At 41.5% G+C, this 21,720-nt stretch overlaps 1 protein-coding gene across 8 annotated transcripts in view; it reads left to right on the top strand.

The window, feature by feature from the left end:
- The window catches only part of CNBP (CCHC-type zinc finger nucleic acid binding protein), a 439,472-nt gene that overhangs the window by 218,278 nt on the left and 199,474 nt on the right, over positions 1-21,720 (top strand). For all 8 annotated transcript variants that reach the window (XM_071673026.1, XM_071673027.1, XM_071673025.1 and 5 more), the window contains one exon: positions 14,816-14,964. In XM_071673026.1, the coding sequence (XP_071529127.1) occupies positions 14,816-14,964 (149 nt within the window). The remainder of the gene's footprint in view (positions 1-14,815; positions 14,965-21,720) is intronic.

Here is a 21,720-nt window from a genome sequence, read left to right as displayed (position 1 = left end):
TTTGCTTTTCTAAGTATTTCTCACATACATTCTTCAAAGCAAACACCTGATCCACACATCCTCTACCGCTTCTGAAACCACACTGCTCTTCCCCAATCTGATGCTCTGTACGTGCCTTCACCCTCTCAATCAATACCCTCCCATATAATTTCGCAGGAATACTCAACAAACTTATACCTCTGTAATTTGAGCACTCACTCTTATCCCCTTTGCCTTTGTACAATGGCACTATGCATGCATTCCGCCAATCCTCAGGCACCTCACCATGAGTCATACATACATTAAATAACCTTACCAACCAGTCAATAATAGTCACCCACTTTTTCAATAAATTCCACTGCAATACCATCCAAACCTGCTGCCTTCCCGGCTTTCATCTTCCGCAAAGCATTTGCTACCTCTTCTCTGTTTACCAAATCATTTTCCCTAACCCTCTCACTTTGCACACCACCTCGACCAAAACACCCTATATCTGCCACTCTATCATCAAACACTTTCAGCAAACCTTCAAAATACTCACTCCATCTTCTCACATCGCCACTACTTGTTATCACCTCCCCATTTGCTCCCTTCACTGAAGTTCCCATTTGGTCCCTTGTCTTAGCACTTTATTTACCTCCTTCCAGAACATCTTTTTATTCTCCCTAATATTTAATGATACTCTCTTACCCCAACTCTCATTTGCCCTCTTTTTCACCTCTTGCACCTTTCTCTTGACCTCCTGTCTCTTTGTTTTATACTTCTCCAACTCAATTGCATTTTTTCCCTGAAAAAATCGTCCAAATGCCTCTCTCTTCTCTTTCACTAATAATCTTACTTTATCCCACCACTCACTACACTTTCTAATCAACCCACCTCCCACTCTTCTCATGCCACAGGCATCTTTTGCGCAATCCATCACTGATTCCCTAAATACATCCCATTCCTCCCCCACTCCCCTGACTTCCATTGTTCTCACCTTTTTCCATTCTGTACTCAGTCTCTCCTGGTACTTCCTCACACAAGTCTCCTTCCCAAGCTCACTTACTCTCACCACCCTCTTCACCCCAACATTCACTCTTCTTTTCTGAAAACCCATACAAATCTTCACCTTAGCCTCCACAAGATAATGATCAGACATCCCTCCAGTTGCACCTCTCAGCACATTAACATCCAAAAGTTTCTCTTTCGCGTGCCTGTCAATTAACACGTAATCCAATAACGCTCTCTGGCCATCTCTCCTACTTACATACGTATACTTATGTATATCTCGCTTTTTAAACCAGGTATTCCCAATCACCAGTCCTTTTTTAGCACATAAATCTACAAGCTCTTCACCATTTCCATTTACAACACTGAACACCCTATGTATGTATACCAATTATTCCCTCAACTGCCACATTACTCACCTTTGCATTCAAATCACCCATCACTATAACCCGGTCTTGTGCATCAAAACCACTAACACACTCATTCAGCTGCTCCCAAAACACTTGCCTCTCATGATCTTTCTTCTCATGCCCAGGTGCATATGCACCAATAAACACCCATCTCTCTCCATCTACTTTCAGTTTTACCCATATTAATCGAGAATTTACTTTCTTACATTCTATCACATACTCCCACAACTCCTGTTTCAGGAGTAGTGCTACTGCTTCCCTTGCTCTTGTCCTCTCACTAACCCCTTACTTTACTCCCAAGACATTCCCAAACCACTCTTCCCCTTTACCCTTGAGCTTCGTTTCACTCAGAGCCAAAACATCCAGGTTCCTTTCCTCAAACATACTACCTATCTCTCCTTTTTTCCCATCTTGGTTACATCCACACACATTTAGACACCCCAGTCTAAGCCTGCGAGGAGGATGAGCACTCCCCGCGTGACTCCTTCTTCTGTTTCCCATTTTAGAAAGTTAGAAAATACATATAATATATATATATATATATATATATATTATATATAGTTTTGGAAAGAGGGGCAAGTATGAAGTCTTTTGAGGATGAGAGATCTTGGGAAGTGAGTCAGTTGTTGTTCGCTGATGATACAGCGCTGGTGGCTGATTTATGTGAGAAACTGCAGAAGCTGGTGACTGAGTTTGGTAAAGTGTATGAAAGAAGAAAGTTAAGAGTAAATATGAATAAGAGTAAGGTAATTAGGTACAGTAGGGTTGAGGGTCAAGTCAATTGGGAGGTAAGTTTGAATGGAGAAAAAGTGGAGGAAGTAAAGTGTTTTAGATATCTGGGAGTGGATCTGGCAGCAGATGGAACCAATGAAGCGGAAGTGGATCATAGGGTGGGGGAGGGGGCGAAAATCCTGGGAGCCTTGAAGAATGTGTGGAAGTCGAGAACATTATCTCGGAAAGCAAAAATGGGTATGTTTGAAGGAATAGTGGTTCCAACAATGTTGTATGGTTGCGAGGCGTGGGCTATGGATAGAGTTGTGCGCAGGAGGATGGATGTGCTGGAAATGAGATGTTTGAGTACAATGTGTGGTGTGAGGTGGTTTGATCGAGTAAGTAACGTAAGGGTAAGAGAGATGTGTGGAAATAAAAAGAGCGTGGTTGAGAGAGCAGAAGAGGGTATTTTGAAATGGTTTAGGCACATGGAGAGAATGAGTGAGGAAAGATTGACCAAGAGGATATGTGTGTCGGAGGTGGAGGGAACGAGGAGAAGTGGGAGACCAAATTGGAGGGGGAAAGATGGAGTGAAAAAGATTTTGTGTGATCGGGGCCTGAACATGCAGGAGGGTGAAAGGAGGGCAAGGAATAGAGTGAATTGGATCGATGAGGTATACTGCGGTTGACGTGCTGTCAGTGGATTGAATCAGGGCATGTGAAGCGTCTGGGGTAAACCTTGGAAAGCTGTGTAGGTATGTATATTTGCGTGTGTGGACGTATGTATATACATGTGTATGGGGATGCTTTGGGCCATTACTTTCGTCTGTTTCCTTGCGCTACCTCGCAAACGCGGGAGACAGCGACAAAAGAGAATATATATATATATATATATATATATATATATATATATATATATATATATATATATATATATATATATATATCTATTTATTTAATGTATTTATTATACTTTGTCGCTGTCTCCCGCGTTTGCGAGGTAGCGCAAGGAAACAGACGAAAGAAATGGCCCCCCCCCATACACACGTATATACATACGTCCACACACGCAAATATACATACCTACACAGGTTTCCATGGTTTATCCCAGACGCTTCACATGCCCTGCTTCAATCCACTGACAGCACGTCAACCCCGGTATACCACATCGCTCCAATTCACTCTATTCCTTGCCCTCCTTTCACCCTCCTGCATGTTCAGGCCCCGATCACACAAAATCTTTTTCACTCCATCTTTCCACCTCCAATTTGGTCTCCCTCTTCTCCTTGTTCCCTTCACCTCCGACACATATATCCTCTTGGTCAATCTTTCCTCACTCATTCTCTCCATGTGCCCAAACCACTTCAAAACACCCTCTTCTGCTCTCTCAACCATGCTCTTTTTATTTCCACATATCTCTCTTACCCTTACGTTACTCACTCGATCAAACCACCTCACACCACACATTGTCCTCAAACATCTCATTTCCAGCACATCCATCCTCCTGCGCACAACTCTATCCACAGCCCACGCCCCGCAACCATACAACATTGTTGGAACCAATATTCCTTCAAACATACCCATTTTTGCTTTCCGAGATAATGTTCTCGACTTCCACACATTCTTCAAGGCCCCCAGGATTTTCGCCCCCTCCCCCACCCTATGATCCACTTCCGCTTCCATGGTTCCATCCGCTGCCAGATCCACTCCCAGATATCTAAAACACTTCACTTCCTCCAGTTTTTCTCCATTCAAACTCACCTCCCAATTGACTTGACCCTCAACCCTACTGTACCTAATAACCTTGCTCTTATTCACATTTACTCTTAACTTTCTTCTTCCACACACTTTTCCAAACTCAGTCACCAGCTTCTGCAGTTTCTCACATGAATCAGCCACCAGCGCTGTATCATCAGCCAACAACAACTGACTCACTTCCCAAGCTCTCTCCCCCCAACAGACTTCATACTTGCCCCTCTTTCCAAAACTCTTGCATTTACCTCCCTAAGAACCCCATCCATAAACAAATTAAACAACCATGGAGACATCACACACCCCTGCCGCAAACCTACATTCACTGAGAACCAATCACTTTCCTCTCTTCCTACACGTACACATGCCTTACATCCTCGATAAAAACTTTTCACTGCTTCTAACAACTTTCCTCCCACACCATATATTCTTAATACCTTCCACAGAGCATCTCTATCAACTCTATCATATGCCTTCTCCAGATCCATAAATGCTACATACAAATCCATTTGCTTTTCTAAGTATTTCTCACATACATTCTTCAAAGCAAACACCTGATCCACACATCCTCTACCACTTCTGAAACCACACTGCTCTTCCCCAATCTGATGCTCTGCACATGCCTTCACCCTCTCAATCAATACCCTCCCATATAATTTACCAGGAATACTCAACAGACTTATACCTCTGTAATTTGAGCACTCACTCTTATCCCCTTTGCCTTTGTACAATGGCACTATGCACGCATTCTGCCAATCCTCAGGCACCTCACCATGAGTCATACATACATTAAATAACCTTACCAACCAGTCAACAATACAGTCACCCCCTTTTTTAATAAATTCCACTGCAATACCATCCAAACCTGCTGCCTTGCCGTCTTTCATCTTCCGCAAAGCTTTCACTACCTCTTCTCTGTTTACCAAATCATTTTCCCTAACCCTCTCACTTTTCACACCACCTCGACCAAAACACCCTATATTTGCCACTCTATCATCAAACACATTCAACAAACCTTCAAAATACTCACTCCATCTCCTTCTCACATCACCACTACTTGTTATCACCTCCCCACTTGCGCCCTTCACCGAAGTTCCCATTTGCTCCCTTGTCTTACGCACTTTATTTACCTCCTTCCAGAACATCTTTTTATTCTCCCTAAAATTTAATGATACTCTGTCACCCCAACTCTCATTTGCCCCTTTTTTTCACCTCTTGCACCTTTCTCTTGACCTCCTGTCTCTTTCTTTTATACATCTCCCACTCAATTGCATTTTTTCCCTGCAAAAATCGTCCAAATGCCTCTCTCTTCTCTTTCACTAATACTCTTGCTTCTTCATCCCACCACTCACTACCCTTTCTAATCAACCCACCTCCCACTCTTCTCATGCCACAAGCATCTTTTGCGCAATCCATCACTGATTCCCTAAATACATCCCATTCCTCCCCCACTCCCCTTACTTCCATTGTTCTCACCTTTTTCCATTCTGTACTCAGTCTCTCCTGGTACTTCCTCACACAGGTCTCCTTCTCAAACTCACTTACTCTCACCACCCTCTTCACCCCAACATTCACTCTTCTTTTCTGAAAGGCCATACAAATCTTCACCTTAGCCTCCACAAGATAATGATCAGACATCCCTCCAGTTGCACCTCTCAGCACATTAACATCCAAAAGTCTCTTTCGCACGCCTGTCAATTAACATGTAATCCAGTAACGCTCTCTGGCCATCTCTCCTACTTACATAAGTATACTTATGTATATCTCGCTTTTTAAACCAGGTATTCCCAATCATCAGTCCTTTTTCAGCACATAAATCTACAAGCTCTTCACCATTTCCATTTACAACACTGAACACCCCATGTATACCAATTATTCCCTCAACTGCCATATTACTCACCTTTGCATTCAAATCACCCATCACTATTACCCGGTCTCGTGCATCAAAACCACTAACACACTCATTCAGCTGCTCCCAAAACACTTGCCTCTCTTGATCTTTCTTCTCATGCCCAGGTGCATATATATATATATATATATATATATATATATATATATATATATATATATATATATATATATATATATATATATTTATATATATATATATATAAGTTGATGGAGAGAGATGGGTGATTATTGGTGCATATGCACCTGGGCATGAGAAGAAAGATCATGAGAGGCAAGTGTTTTGAGATCAGCTGAATGAGTGTGTTAGTGGTTTTGATGCAAAAGACCGGGTTATAGTGATGGGTGATTTGAATGCAAAGGTGAGTAATGTGGCAGTTGAGGGAATAATTGGTATACATGGAGTGTTCAGTGTTGTAAATGGAAATGGAGAAGAGCTTGTAGATTTATGTGCTGAAAAAGGACTGGTGATTGGGAATACCTGGTTTATAAAGCGAGATATACCTAAGTATACGTATGCAAGTAGGAGAGATGGCCAGAGAGCATTATTGGATTACGTGTTAATTGATAGACGCACGAAAGAGAGACTTTTGGATGTTAATGTGCCTAGAGGTGCAACTGGAGGGATGTCTGATCATTATCTTGTGGAAGCAAAGGTGAAGATTTGTGGGGGTTTTCAGAAAAGAAGAGTGTTGGGGTGAAGAGAGTGGTGAGAGTAAGTGAGCTTGGGAAGGAGACTTGTGTGAGGAAGTACCAGGAGAGACTGAGTACAGAATGGTAAAAGGTTAGAAGAAAGGAGGTAAGGGGAGTGGGGGAGGAATGGGATGTATTTAGGGAAGCAGTGATGGCTTGCGCAAAAGATGCTTGTGGCATGACAAGCGTGGGGGTGGGTTGATTAGAAAAGGTAGTGAGTGGTGGGATGAAGAAGTAAGATTATTAGTGAAAGAGAAGAGAGAGGCATTTGAACGATTTTTGCAGGGAAAAAATGCAAATAAGTGGGAGAGGTATAAAAGAAAGAGGCAGGAGGTCAAGAGAAAGGTGCAAGAGGTGAAAAAGAGGGCAATGAGAGTTGGGGCGAGAGAGTATCATTAAATTTCAGGGAGAATAAAAAGATGTTTTAGAAGGAGGTAAGTAAAGTGCGTAAGACAAGGGAGCAAATGGGAACTTCAGTGAAGGGGGCAAATGGGGAGGTGATAACAAGTAGTGGTGATGTGAGGAGATGGAGTGAGTATTTCGAAGGTTTGTTGAATGTGTTTGATGATAGAGTGGCAGATGTGGTGTGTCTTGGTCGAGGTGGTGTGCAAAGTGAGAGGGTTAGGGAAAATGATTTGGTAAACAGAGAAGAGGTAGGAAAAGCTTTACGGAAGATGAAAGCCGGCAAAGCAGCAGGTTTGGATGGCATTGCAGTGGAATTTATTAAAAAAGGGGGTGACTGTATTGTTGACTGGTTGGTAAGGTTATTTAATGTATGTATGATTCATGGTGAGGTGCCTGAGGATTGGCGGAATGCTTGCATATTGCCATTGTACAAAGGCAAAGGGGATAAGAGTGAGTGCTCAAATTACAGAGGTATAAGTTTGTTGAGTATTCCTGCGAAATTATATGGGAGGGTATTGATTGAGAGGGTGAAGGCATGTACAGAGCATCAGATTGGGGAAGAGCAGTGTGGTTTCAGAAGTGGTAGAGGGTGTGTGGATTAGGTGTTTGCTTTGAAGAATATATGCGAGAAATACTTAGAAAAACAAATGGATTTGTATGCAGCATTTATGGATCTGGAGAAGGCATATGATAGAGTTGATAGAGATGCTCTGTGGAAGGTTTTAAGAATATATGGTGTGGGAGGCAAGTTGTTAAAAGCAGTGAAAAGTTTTTATCGAGGATGTAAGGCATGTGTACGTGTAGGAAGAGAGGAAAGTGATTGGTTCTCAGTGAATGTAGGTTTGCGGCAGGTGTGTGATGTCTCCATGATTGTTTAATTTGTTTATGGATGGGGTTGTTAGGGAGGTGAATGCAAGAGTTTTGGAAAGGGGCAAGTATGCAGTCTTTTGTGGATGAGAGAGCTTGGGAAGTGAGTCAGTTGTTGTTCGCTGATGATACAACGCTGGTGGCTGATTCATGTGAGAAACTGTAGAAGCTGGTGACTGAGTTTGTTAAAGTGTGTGAAAGAAGAAAGGTAAGAGTAAATGTGAATAAGAGCAAGGTTATTAGGTACAGTCGGGTTGAGGGTCAAGTCAATTGGGAGGTAAGTTTGAATGGAGAAAAGCTGGAGGAAGTGAAGTATTTTAGATATCTGGGAGTGGATCTAGCAGCGGATGGAACCATGGAAACGGAAGTGAATCATAGGGTGGGGGAGGGGGCGAAAATTCTGGGAGCCTTGAAGAATGTTTGGAAGTCGAGAACATTATCTCGGAAAGCAAAAATGGTTATGTTTGAAGGAATAGTGGTTCCAACAATGTTTTATGGTTGCGAGGCGTGGGCTATGGATAGAGTTGTGCGGAGGAGGGTGGATGTGCTGGAAATGAGATGTTTGGGGACAATATGTGGTGTGAGGTGGTTTGATCGAGTAAGTAATGTAAGGGTGAGAGAGATGTGTGGAAATAAAAAGAGTGTGGTTGAGAGAGTAGAAGAGGGTGTTTTGAAATGGTTTGGTCACATGGAGAGAATGAGTGGGGAAAGATTGACCAAGAGGATATATGTGTCAGAGGTGGAGGGAATGAGGAGAAGTGGGAGACCAAATTGTAGGTGGAAAGATGGAGTGAAAAAGATTTTGAGTGATCGGGGCCTGAACATGGAGGAGGGTGAAAGGCATGCAAGGAATAGAGTGAATTGGAATGATGTGATATACCGGGGTCGACGTGCTGTCAGTGGATTGAACCAGGGCATGTGAAGCGTCTGGGGCAAACCATGCAAAGTGTGTGGGGCCCGGATGTGGAAAGGGAGCTGTGGTTTCGGTGCATTATTACATGACAGCTAGAGACTGAGTGTGAACGAATGGGGCCTTTGGTGTTTTTCCTAGCACTACCTCGCACACATGAGGGGGGAGGGGGTGTTTATTCCATGTGTGGCGAGGGGAAGAAATAAAGGCAGACAGTATGAATTATGTACATGTGTGTATGTGTATATGTCTGTGTGTGTATATATATGTGTACATTGAGATGTATAGATATGTATATTGTGCATGTGTGGACATGTATGTATATACATGTGTATGTGTCCGGGTTGGGCCATTCTTTCGTTTGTTTCCTTGCGCTACCTCGCTAACTCGGGAGACAGTGACAAAGCAAAATAAATATATGAAATAAATATATATATATATATATATATATATATATTTTTTTTTTTTTTTTTTTTTTTTTTTCATACTATTCGCCATTTCCCGCGATAGCGAGGTAGCGTTAAGAACAGAGGACTGGGCCTTTGAGGGAATATCCTCACCTGGCCCCCTTCTCTGTTCCCTCTTTTGGAAAATTAAAAAAAAACGAGAGGGGAGGATTTCCAGCCCCCCGCTCCCTTCCCTTTTAGTCGCCTTCTACGACACGCAGGGAATACGTGGGAAGTATTCTTTCTCCCCTATCCCCAGGTCTCCCACTCAATTTCATTTTTTCCCTGCAAAAATCGTCCAAATGCCTCTCTCTTCTCTTTCACTAATACTCTTACTTCTTCATCCCACCACTCACTACCCTTTCTAATCAACCCACCTCCCACTCTTCTCATGCCACAAGCATCTTTTGCGCAATCCATCACTGATTCCCTAAATACATCCCATTCCTCCCCCACTCCCCTTACTTCCATTGCTCTCACCTTTTTCCATTCTGTACTCAGTCTCTCCTGGTACTTCCTCACACAAGTCTCCTTCCCAAGCTCACTTACTCTCACCACCCTCTTCACCCCAACATTCACTCTTCTTTTCTGAAAACCCATACATATATATACATATGTATATATATATATATATATATATATATATTTTTTTTTTTTTTTTTTTCCAAACTATTCGCCATTTCCCACATTAGCGAGGTAGCGTTAAGAACAGAGGACTGTGCCTTTGAGGGACTACCCTTACCTGGCTCAATTCTCTGTTCCTTCTTTTGGAAAATTAAAAAAAAAAACGAGAGGGGAGGATTTCCAGCCCCCCGCTCCCTCCCCTTTTAGTCGCCTTCTACGACACGCAGGGAATACGTGGGAAGTATTCTTGCTCCCCCATCCCCAGGGACAATATATATATATATATATTTTCTTTTTTTTTTTTTTTTGCTTTGTCACTGTCTCCCGCGTTTGCGAGGTAGCGCAAGGAAACAGACGAAAGAAATGGCCCAACCCACCCCCATACACATGTATATACATACGTCCACACACGCAAATATACATACCTACACAGCTTTCCATGGTTTACCCCAGACGCTTCACATGCCCTGATTCAATCCACTGACAGCACCTCAACCCCGGTATACCACATCGATCCAATTCACTCTATTCCTTGCCCTCCTTTCACCCTCCTGCATGTTCAGGCCCCGATCACACAAAATCTTTTTCATTCCATCTTTCCACCTCCAATTTGGTCTCCCTCTTCTCCTCGTTCCTTCCACCTCCGACACATATATCCTCTTGGTCAATCTTTCCTCACTCATTCTCTCCATGTGCCCAAACCATTTCAAAACACCCTCTTCTGCTCTCTCAACCACGCTCTTTTTATTTCCACACATCTCTCTTACCCTTACGTTACTTACTCGATCAAACCACCTCACACCACACATTGTCCTCAAACATCTCATTTCCAGCACATCCATCCTCCTGCGCACAACTCTATCCATAGCCCATGCCTCGCAACCATACAACATTGTTGGAACCACTATTCCTTCAAACATACCCATTTTTGCTTTCCGAGATAATGTTCTCGACTTCCACACATTCTCCAAGGCTCCCAGAATTTTTGCCCCCTCCCCCACCCTATGATCCACTTCCGCTTCCATGGTTCCATCCATATATATATATATATATATATATATATATATATATATATATATATATATATATATATGTGTGTGTGTGTGTGTGTGTGTTGAAATGTATAGGTCTGTACGTATATGTGCATGTGTGGTTGTGTATATATATACATGTGTATGTGGGAGGGTTGGGCGATTCTTTCGTCATTTTGCTTGTGCTACCTCATTAACACGGGAGACAGCGACAAAGTATAATTAATAAATACGATACACTAAATATATATATATATATATACACACACACGCACACAGACACACATGTACACCAGGGGCGAAGTTTCTGGGTATTTTAGAAATTATAATGGTTTCAACTGTGTTATGTGGATGTCAGTTGCGGGCTGTAAGTGAGGATGTATTTATGACGCTGTAAGTGTTGGAAGTAAGATTTTTTTGAGTAGAGCTTGTAATGTTTGCTTGTTTTATTGTTTTATAAGTAATAAAAGGGTTAGAGAGGTTTTGTAATAAATTGTCTTTGGAAGAGATGAAGAGGGTTTGCCTGAATGGTTTGGATATATGGAGAGAATGAGTGGGGAAAGATTAATAAAGAAGATACATGTGTGTGAGAACTTGAGGAACAAGGAGAATGATAGACCAAATTGGAAATGGAAAGATCGAGTTAAATAGATTATGTATGATCATAGCATCAACATGCAGGAGAGTGAAAGGGGTGCATAGGATAGAGTGAATTGGAACGATATGGTATCATATAGGATTGACATGCTGTCAGTGGACTGAACCATGGTTAACCTAGTAAAGTTCTAATGGGCCTGGTTGTGGATAGGGAACTGTGTTTTAGATGCATTGCATATAACAGGTAGAGAATGAATGTTAGCTAATGCGGCCTTTCTTCGTCTTCTCCTTGTGCTACCCTGCCAGTGTGGGAAATGGCGATCAAGTATGACAAAGTATTACCGTTGATGGGAGTGGTTTGTGCCTGATTAATGAAGGAGGCCTTGCTTGGCTCCTTCCCTGGAAGTTTTGTGAGGTGAATCTTTGCAGGAAAAGGACAATTACTACCAAAAGCAACATTGTTTCAGTAATAACAAAAAGTAAGTTAATTTATCATGTCACTGTCCATGCACAGAGAATGCAGATACTTGCTGATGACCGAGCATTTGATGAGATAGGCTTTGCCGTAAATGTTGAAAAAGATTCCCTCATTGCAAAACTACTATGAGAATTTTCCTTATTTACTGCATAACTGAATGGTTTTCAGGGTGCACTTCCATTCATTGAGGTATCTCCAAAAACGATAATTAGTTTGCACCAATTCCAGATTGCACTTCAAGCCGCACCACTCTATGCTTCAGTGCATCCCTTAGTTTAAGAAATCGAAGATTGGATTGTAATGATCCACTCAAAGGATGAGTGTATAATTTTGCTAGTGTTCAGGACATGTTGGCATGTGTAGTTATGGAATAGCTGACGCTGAGGCCAAAGGAGCTATATATAGGAAAATATTTGTGAGTTACGCCTCATATTGATTTTATGAGCAGAATGAATATTGTTACTTGTAAATGACAAGCAAATAGTACTTTGAAACTGCAAAAAGTAACATATAACATTGTCCCTTTATCAGGAATCGGGAGTTTCAGAAATTGAAACTCCAGAAATTAACATAACATTGTCCCTATTTTAGGAATCGGTAATTTCAGACATTTCTGTGTAAAGTGAGGAATATTCATATTACAGAAACCCATGATGGCATAATTTAGAAGAAACCTGCACCAATATGTTATATCTGAAACTGCTGTAGTATCATGGAACATGTACTTATGGAATGCCAAAAAATCAGTTAGATATTAATTATATATAACTGTGGAAGGAATAGAAATAGTTGAGGAATTGTTGCCAGTATCAGTGTAATTAGACTTATGAACTGTTAAAAAGGAAACTGCATTGCATATTATTACATAGTTTTCAGTTTTTAGATATAACCATTAGCTTTACAAAGATTGTTAGATGGTCAGATTTGGGAGGAGCAGTGTGGTTTCAGAAGTGGTAGAGGATAAGTGGATCAGATGTTTGTTTTGAAGAATGTGAGAAATATTTAGGAAATCAGATGGATTTGTATGTAGCATTTATGGATCTGGAGAAGGCACATGATAGGGTTGTTAGAGGTGCTTTGTGGAAGATCTTAAGAATGTAGGGTGTGGAAGTGAAGCTGCTAGAAACAGAGGGAAGTTTTTATCAAGGATGTAATGTGTGTGTATGAGTAGGAGTGGAGCAGAGTGATTGGTATACACTGAAGGTTGGTCAGCAGCAAGGGTGTGTGATGTCTCCATGGTTGTTCGATTTGTTTATGTATGGGGTGGTTAGGGAGGTAAATGTACAAGTTTTGGAGAGAGGGGTGAGTATGCAGTTTGTTGGGGATGAGAGGATCTGGAAAGTGAGCTAGTTTTTGTTCGCTGATGATACAGCACTGGTGGCTGATTCAAGTGAGAAACTGTAGAAGTTGGTGACTGAGTTTGGAAGAGTGTTTAAAATGAGAATGTTGATAGTAAGTGTGAATAAGAGCAAGGTTATTAGGTTCAGCTGGGTTGTGGAGCAAGTTATTGCTACTTAGTTGCAATGTAAGTTTTAATGGATAATGATAGGAGGAAGTGAATTGTTTTAGATATCTGGTAGTGGACTTGGTAGTGAATGGAACCATGGAAGTAAGTCATTTGGTAGGGGAGGGGGCAAATGTTCTTGGACCAATGAAGAATGTTTGGAAGGAGAGAACATTATCTCGGAGAGCAGAAATGGATATGTTTGAAGGAACATTAGTTCCAAAAATATAACATGGTATTCCTCGCTACGAGGGATGTGTAATAGATAGGGTTGTGGACCTAAGAGGAGGGTGGATGTGTTGGAAATGAAGTGTTGAGGACAGTATGTAGTGTGAGGTGGTTTGATTGTGTAAGTAATGAAAGGGTGAGAGAGATGTGTTGTAATAAAAGGAGTGTGGTTGAGAGAGCAAATAAGGGTGTATTGACATGGTTTGGACATATGGAGAGAATGAGTGAGGAAAGATTGACAAAGAGGATATATGTGTCAGAGGTGAAGGGAAGATGGAGAAGTGTGAAACCAAATTGGAGGTGGAAGGATGGAGTGAAAAAGATTTTGAGCGATCAGGGCCTGAATGTACAGGAGGGTAAGAGGCATGCAAGGAATAGAGTGAATTGGAACAATATTGTCAACCAGAGTCGACATGCTGTTAATGGACGAAACTCGGGCATGTGAAATGTCTGTGGTAATCTCTGGAAAGGTCTTTGGTTCCAGGATGTGGGTGGGTAGGTATCTGTGGTTTTGGTGCGTTACACAGGACAGCTGGAGACTGAGTGTGAACGAATGTAGCGTTTTTTGTCTGTTTTCCTGGTGCTACCTCACTGAAGCATGGGGTAGCAATGCTGTTTACTTTGGGGCGGGTTAGCGCCAAGACTGGATGAAGGCAAGCATGTATGAATAAGTACATGTGTGTGTGTATATGTATATGGCTGTGTATGTATATTTTGATATGTATATGTATGTATATGGACATGTATGGGCCTTTATATGTGAGTATATGAGTGGGTGGGTAATTTTTCGTCTTTCATGGCACCACTTTGCTGAGTGGGAAACGTTGATCAAGTATGAAAAATAAAAGATAAATGAATATTTATATATATGTTTATGTATGTTATGTGCATATATGTGTATACCTAGTGAAGAGAGATAATGGATCATCCTTCGTCTGTTTCTTGTTGCTACCTCACTAATGCGGGAAATGGTGATCAAGTATAATAGATAAGTAAATGAATTATTTTGTTGTATTGAACTTATTTTTGTGATCATAATATACAATATTTCACATGTTTTGAGCCGGATAACAGATTCTTTTCCATATTCTTTGGTTATTATTACTTTCCCATTTCAAGTATGAAAGTCTCGTCATCCATTGCAGTGTAAGCATGGGCTAAATAATTTATCTGTTGATTTAGATATATTACTGAAGATCATTTTGTTTTTTCATGTATGGTATGAATTATCACAGTTAATGAATTACAGATGTATGAAGTTAAACATATATTGACATTCCAGTGTTATGTCTGTGGCAAGATTGGGCACATCTCTCGTGAATGTCCAATTGGAGGAGATCAAGATAATGAAAAGCGCTGCTATGTGTGTGGTGCAGGTGGTCACATATCCCGTGATTGTCCTCAAGTTGAGTCTGATACAACTTGTTACAGGTAGAGGAATTATTTATTTTTACTTGGATTAAAAATTTTATGGATTCTGTTTTTGTAGATGTCTGCTTTAGAAGGTTAGCCAAAACCCTTATGTTAAAAAGTTTTGAGTGAGTGTCTGCTTTAGAAGGTTAGCAGAATAAAACAGTTTTAAGTAAGTAAATGATGGCATTCTCTTTGATTTTCATGTTAGAATCGACTTATTTATTATGAGCTTGGTTGCTGGAATAGCACAAGCATTTACAGAGAATGCTGATATTTCATTAGTGTTAAGCATTTGGGTTTTTTCTTCACTTGGTTGCCTATTCTGCTTAGGGAGGTAGCATTTAGAACAAATGAACATTGCCCTCGTTCACACTCGCCTTATTTCTAGCTGTTATGTATAGTGTACCAAAACTAAAACATTATTACAGAAATACATAAAGTGACTGAAAATTAGATAATTGACATAAAGTGATTTAATGAAATATTTGAGCAGAGAGAGAGAGAGAGAGAGAGAGAGAGAGAGAGAGAGAGAGAGAGAGAGAGAGAGAGCATATATATTGTAAAACTGCTTATTAGAAAATTGGGTACTAAGTGCGAAGTAAATGCTTTTTTCATCAGCATTGTAATCATAGAATGCATTATTTTCTTGAGGATTTGTATATTCAGTTTTATTGGCATATCTGCTTAAGGTTATTTTATTCCCTGCATTCTTTTTTGTATGGTCTTGGGTGGGTTCTGACCCCTTTTGTAAGGTCATGATCTTGATACTGAGATGTTCAGATTATTCAGGTTATTGCATGTATTTTTAGATATATAATGATTTGTGTTGATAAGAAGGTGGCAGTGCTTGATTAGGAGAGACAAATTGAGATTGTAAGACAATAGTGATTGTAAAGCAACATAAATATTATTTATTTATTTTGCTTTGTCGCTGTCTCCCACGTTAGCGAGGTAGCGCAGGGAAACAGACGAAAGAATGGCCCAACCCACCCACATACACATGTATATACATACACGTCCACACATGCACATATACATACCTATACATCTCAACGTATACATATATATTCACGCACAGACATGTACATATTTGCACATGTACATAATTTATACTGTCTGCTTTTATTCATTCCCATCGCCATCCCACCATACATGAAATAACGACCCCCTCCCCCTTCATGTGCGTGAGGTAGCACTAGGAAAAGACAACAAAGGCCACCTTCCTTCACACTCAGTCTCTAGTTGTTATGTAATAATGCACCGAAACCACAGCTCCCTTTCCACATCTAGGCCCCACAGACCTTTCCATGGTTTACCCCAGACACTTCACATGCCCTGCTTCAATCCATTGACAGCACGTCGACCCTGGTATACCACATCGTTCCAATTCACTCTATTCCTTGCACGCCTTTCACCCTCCTGCATGTTCAGGCCCTGATCGCTCAAAATCTTTTTCACTCCATCTTTCCACCTCCAATTTGGTCTCCCACTTCTCCTTGTTCCCTCCACCTCTGACACATATATTCTCTTGGTCAATCTTTCCCCACTCATTCTCTCCATATGACCAAACCATTTCAAAACACCCTCTTCTGCTCTCTCAACCACACTCTTATTACCACACATCTCTCTTACCCTATTATTACTTACTCGATCAAACCACCTCACACCACATATTGTCCTCAGACATCTCATTTCCAGCGTAACCACCCTCCTGCGCACAACTCTATCTATAGTCCACGCCTCACAACCATATAACATTGTTGGAACCACTATTCCTTCAAACATACCCATTTTTGCTTTCCGAAATAATGTTCTTGACTTCCACATATTCTTCAACGTTCCCAGAACTTTCGCCCCTTCCCCTACCCAATGATTCACTTCCGCTGCCAAATCCACTCGCAGATATCTAAAACACTTCACTTCCTCCTGTTTTTCTCCATTCAAACTTACCTCCCAATTGACTTGTCCCTCAACCCTACTGTACCTAATAACCTTGCTCTTATTCACATTTAATCTCAGCTTTCTTCTTTCACACACTTTACCAAACTCAAGTCACCAGCTTCTGCAGTTTCTCACATGAATCAACCACTCACACTGTATCATCAGCGAACAACAACTGACTCACTTCCCAAACTCTTTCATCCACAACAGACTGCATACTTGCCCCTCTTTCCAAAACTCTTGCAATCACCTCCCTAACAACCCCATCCATAAACAAATTAAACAACCACGGAGACATCACACACAGCTGCCGCAAACCTACATTCACTGAAAACCAATCACTTTTGTCTCTTCCTACATGTACGCATGCCTTACATCCTAAATAAAAACTTTTCACTGCTTCTAACAACTTGCCTCCCACACCATGTATTCTTAATACCATCCACAGAGCATCTCTATCAACTCTTATCATATACCTTCTCCAGATCCATAAAGGCTACATACAAATCCATTTGCTTTTCTAAGTATTTCTCACATACATTCTTCAAAGCAAACACCTGATCCACACATCCTCTACCACTTCTGAAATCAGACTGCTCTTCATCCATAGCCCACGCCTCGCAACCATACAACATTGTTGGAACCACTATTCCTTCAAACATACCCATTTTTGCTTTCCGAGATAATGTTCTCGACTTCCACACATTCTTCAAGGCTCCCAGGATTTTCGCCCCCTCCCCCACCCTATGATCCACTTCCGCTTCCATGGTTCCATCCGCTGACAGATCCACTCCCAGATATCTAAAACACTTCACTTCCTCCAGTTTTTCTCCATTCAAACTCACCTCCCAATTGACTTGACCCTCAACCCTACTGTACCTAATAACCTTGCTCTTATTCACATTTACTCTTAACTTTCTTCTTCCACACACTTTACCAAACTCAGTCACCAGCTTCTGCAGTTTCTCACATGAATCCGCCACCAGCGCTGTATCATCAGCGAACAACAACTGACTCACTTCCCAAGCTCTCTCATCCCCAACAGACTTCATACTTGCCCCTCTTTCCAAAACTCTTGCATTTACCTCCCGAACAACCCCATCCATAAACAAATTAAACAACCATGGAGACATCACACACCCCTTCCGCAAACCTACATTCACTGAGAACCAATCACTTTCCTCTCTTCCTACACGTACACATGCCTTACATCCTCGATAAAAACTTTTCACTGCTTCTAACAACTTTCCTCCCACACCATATATTCTTAATACCTTCCACAGAGCATCTCTATCAACTCTTATCATATGCCTTCTCCAGATCCATAAATGCTACATACAAATCCATTTGCTTTTCTAAGTATTTCTCACATACATTCTTCAAAGCAAACACCTGATCCACACATCCTCTACCACTTCTGAAACCACACTGCTCTTCCCCAATCTGATGCTCTGTACATGCCTTCACCCTCTCAATCAATACCCTCCCATATAATTTACCAGGAATACTCAACAAACTTATACCTCTGTAATTTGAGCACTCACTCTTATCCCCTTTGCCTTTGTACAATGGCACTATGCACGCATTCTGCCAATCCTCAGGCACCTCACCATGAGTCATACTTACATTAAATAACCTTACCAACCAGTCAACAATACAGTCACCCCCTTTTTTAATAAATTCCACTGCAATACAATCCAAACCTGCTGCCTTGCCGGCTTTCATCTTCCGCAAAGCTTTCACTACCTCTTCTCTGTTTACCAAATCATTTTCCCTAACCCTCTCACTTTGCACACCACCTCGACCAAAACACCCTATATCTGCCACTCTATCATCAAACACATTCAACAAACCTTTAAAATACTCACTCCATCTCCTTCTCACATCACCACTACTTGTTATCACCTCCCCATTTGCGCCCTTCACTGAAGTTCCCATTTGCTCCCTTGTCTTACGCACTTTATTTACCTCCTTCCAGAACATCTTTTTATTCTCCCTAAAATTTAATGATACTCTCTCACCCCAACTCTCATTTGCCCTTTTTTTTTCACCTCTTGCACCTTTCTCTTGACCTCCTGTCTCTTTCTTTTATACATCTCCCACTCAATTGCATTTTTTCCCTGCAAAAATCGTCCAAATGCCTCTCTCTTCTCTTTCACTAATACTCTTACTTCTTCATCCCACCACTCACTACCCTTTCTAATCAACCCACCTCCCATTCTTCTCATGCCACAAGCATCTTTTGCGCAATCCATCACTGATTCCCTAAATACATCCCATTCCTCCCCCACTCCCCTTGCTTCCATTGTTCTCACCTTTTTCCATTCTGTACTCAGTCTCTCCTGGTACTTCCTCACACAGGTCTCCTTCTCAAGCTCACTTACTATCACCACCCTCTTCACCCCAACATTCACTCTTCTTTTCTGAAAACCCATACAAATCTTCACCTTAGCCTCCACAAGATAATGATCAGATATCCCTCCAGTTGCACCTCTCAGCACATTAACATCCAAAAGTCTCTCTTTCGCACGCCTGTCAATTAACACTTAATCCAATAACGCTCTCTGGCCATCTCTCCTACTTACATACGTATACTTATGTATATCTCGCTTTTTAAACCAGGTATTCCCAATCATCAGTCCTTTTTCAGCACATAAATCTACAAGCTCTTCACCATTTCCATTTACAACACTGAACACCCCATCCTCCTGCGCACAACTCTATCCATAGTCCACGCCTCGCAACCATACAACATTGTTGGAACCACTATTCCTTCAAACATACCAATTTTTGCTTTCCGAGATAATGTTCTCGTCTTCCACACATTCTTCAAGGCTCCCAGAATTTTCGCCCCCTCCCCCACCCTATGATCCAATTCCGCTTCCATGGTTCCATCCGCTGCCAGATCCACTCCCAGATATCTAAAACACTTCACTTCCTCCAGTTTTTCTCCATTCAAACTCACCTCCCAATTGACTTGACCCTCAACCCTACTGTACCTAATAACCTTGCTCTTATTCACATTTTCTCTTAACTTTCTTCTTTCACACACTTTACCAAACTCAGTCACCAGCTTCTGCAGTTTCTCACATGAATCAGCCACCAGCGCTATATCATCAGCGAACAACAACTGACTCACTTCCCAAGCTCTCTCATCCCCAACAGACTTCATACTTGCCCCTCTTTCCAAAACTTTTGCATTCACCTCCCTAACAACCCCATCCATAAACAAATTAAACAACCATGGAGACATCACACACCCCTGCCGCAAACCTACATTCACTGAGAACCAATCACTTTCCTCTCTTCCTACACGTACACATGCCTTACATCCTCGATAAAAACTTTTCACTGCTTCTAACAACTTGCCCCCCACACCATATATTCTTAATACCTTCCACAGAGCATCTCTATCAACTCTATCATATGCCTTCTCCAGATCCATAAATGCTACATACAAATCCATTTGCTTTTCTAAGTATTTCTCACATACATTCTTCAAAGCAAACACCTGATCCACACATCCTCTACCACTTCTGAAACCACACTGCTCTTCCCCAATCTGATGCTCTGTACATGCCTTCACCCTCTCAATCAATACCCTCCCATATAATTTACCAGGAATACTCAACAAACTTATACCTCTGTAATTTGAGCACTCACTCTTATCCCCTTTGCCTTTGTACAATGGCACTATGCACGCATTCCGCCAATCCTCAGGCACCTCACCGTGAGTCATACATACATTAAATAACCTTACCAACCAGTCAACAATACAGTCACCCCCTTTTTTAATATATATATATATATATATATATATATGTGTGTGTGTATGTGTGTGTGTGTGTGTGTGTGTGTGTGTGTGTGTGTGTGTGTGTGTGTGTCAGAGGTGGAGGAAACGAGGAGAAGTGGGAGACCAAATTGGAGGTGGAAAGATGGAGTGAATAAGATTTTGAGTGATCGGGGCCTGAACATGCAGGAGGGTGAAAGGCGGGCAAGGAATAGAGTGAATTGGATCGATGTGGTATACCGGGGTTGACATGCTGTCAATGGATTGAATCAGGGTATGTGAAGCATATATATATATATATATATATATACCTGGATGTTTTGGCTCTGAGTGAAACGAAGCTCAAGGGTAAAGGGGAAGAGTGGTTTGGGAATGTCTGGGGAGTAAAGTCAGGGGTTAGTGAGAGGACAAGAGCAAGGGAAGGAGTAGCAATACTCCTGAAACAGGAGTTGTGGGAGTATGTGATAGAGTGTAAGAAAGTAAATTCTCGATTAATATGGGTAAAACTGAAAGTTGATGGAGAGAGGTGGGTGATTATTGGTGCTTATGCACCTGGGCATGAGAAGAAAGATCAAGAGAGGCAAGTGTTTTGGGAGCAGCTGAATGAGTGTGTTAGTGGTTTTGATGCACGAGACCGGGTTATAGTGATGGGTGATTTGAATGCAAAGGTGAGTAATGTGGCAGTTGAGGGAATAATTGGTATACATGGGGTGTTCAGTGTTGTAAATGGAAATGGTGAAGAGCTTGTAGATTTATGTGCTGAAAAAGGACTGATGATTGGGAATACCTGGTTTAAAAAGCGAGATATACATAAGTATACTTATGTAAGTAGGAGAGATGGCCAGAGAGCGTTATTGGATTACGTGTTAATTGACAGGCGTGCGAAAGAGAGACTTTTGGATGTTAATGTGCTGAGAGGTGCAACTGGAGGGATGTCTGATCATTATCTTGTGGAGGCTAAGGTGAAGATTTGTATGGGTTTTCAGAAAAGAAGAGTGAATGTTGGGGTGAAGAGGGTGGTGAGAGTAAGTGAGCTTGAGAAG

The sequence above is a fragment of the Panulirus ornatus genome, chromosome 18 (genome assembly GCF_036320965.1).
Source record: "Panulirus ornatus isolate Po-2019 chromosome 18, ASM3632096v1, whole genome shotgun sequence".
NCBI classification, from domain to species: domain Eukaryota; kingdom Metazoa; phylum Arthropoda; class Malacostraca; order Decapoda; family Palinuridae; genus Panulirus; species Panulirus ornatus.
Note: the sequence above shows the minus strand (reverse complement) of the source record. Positions and strands in the feature narration are given on the sequence as shown.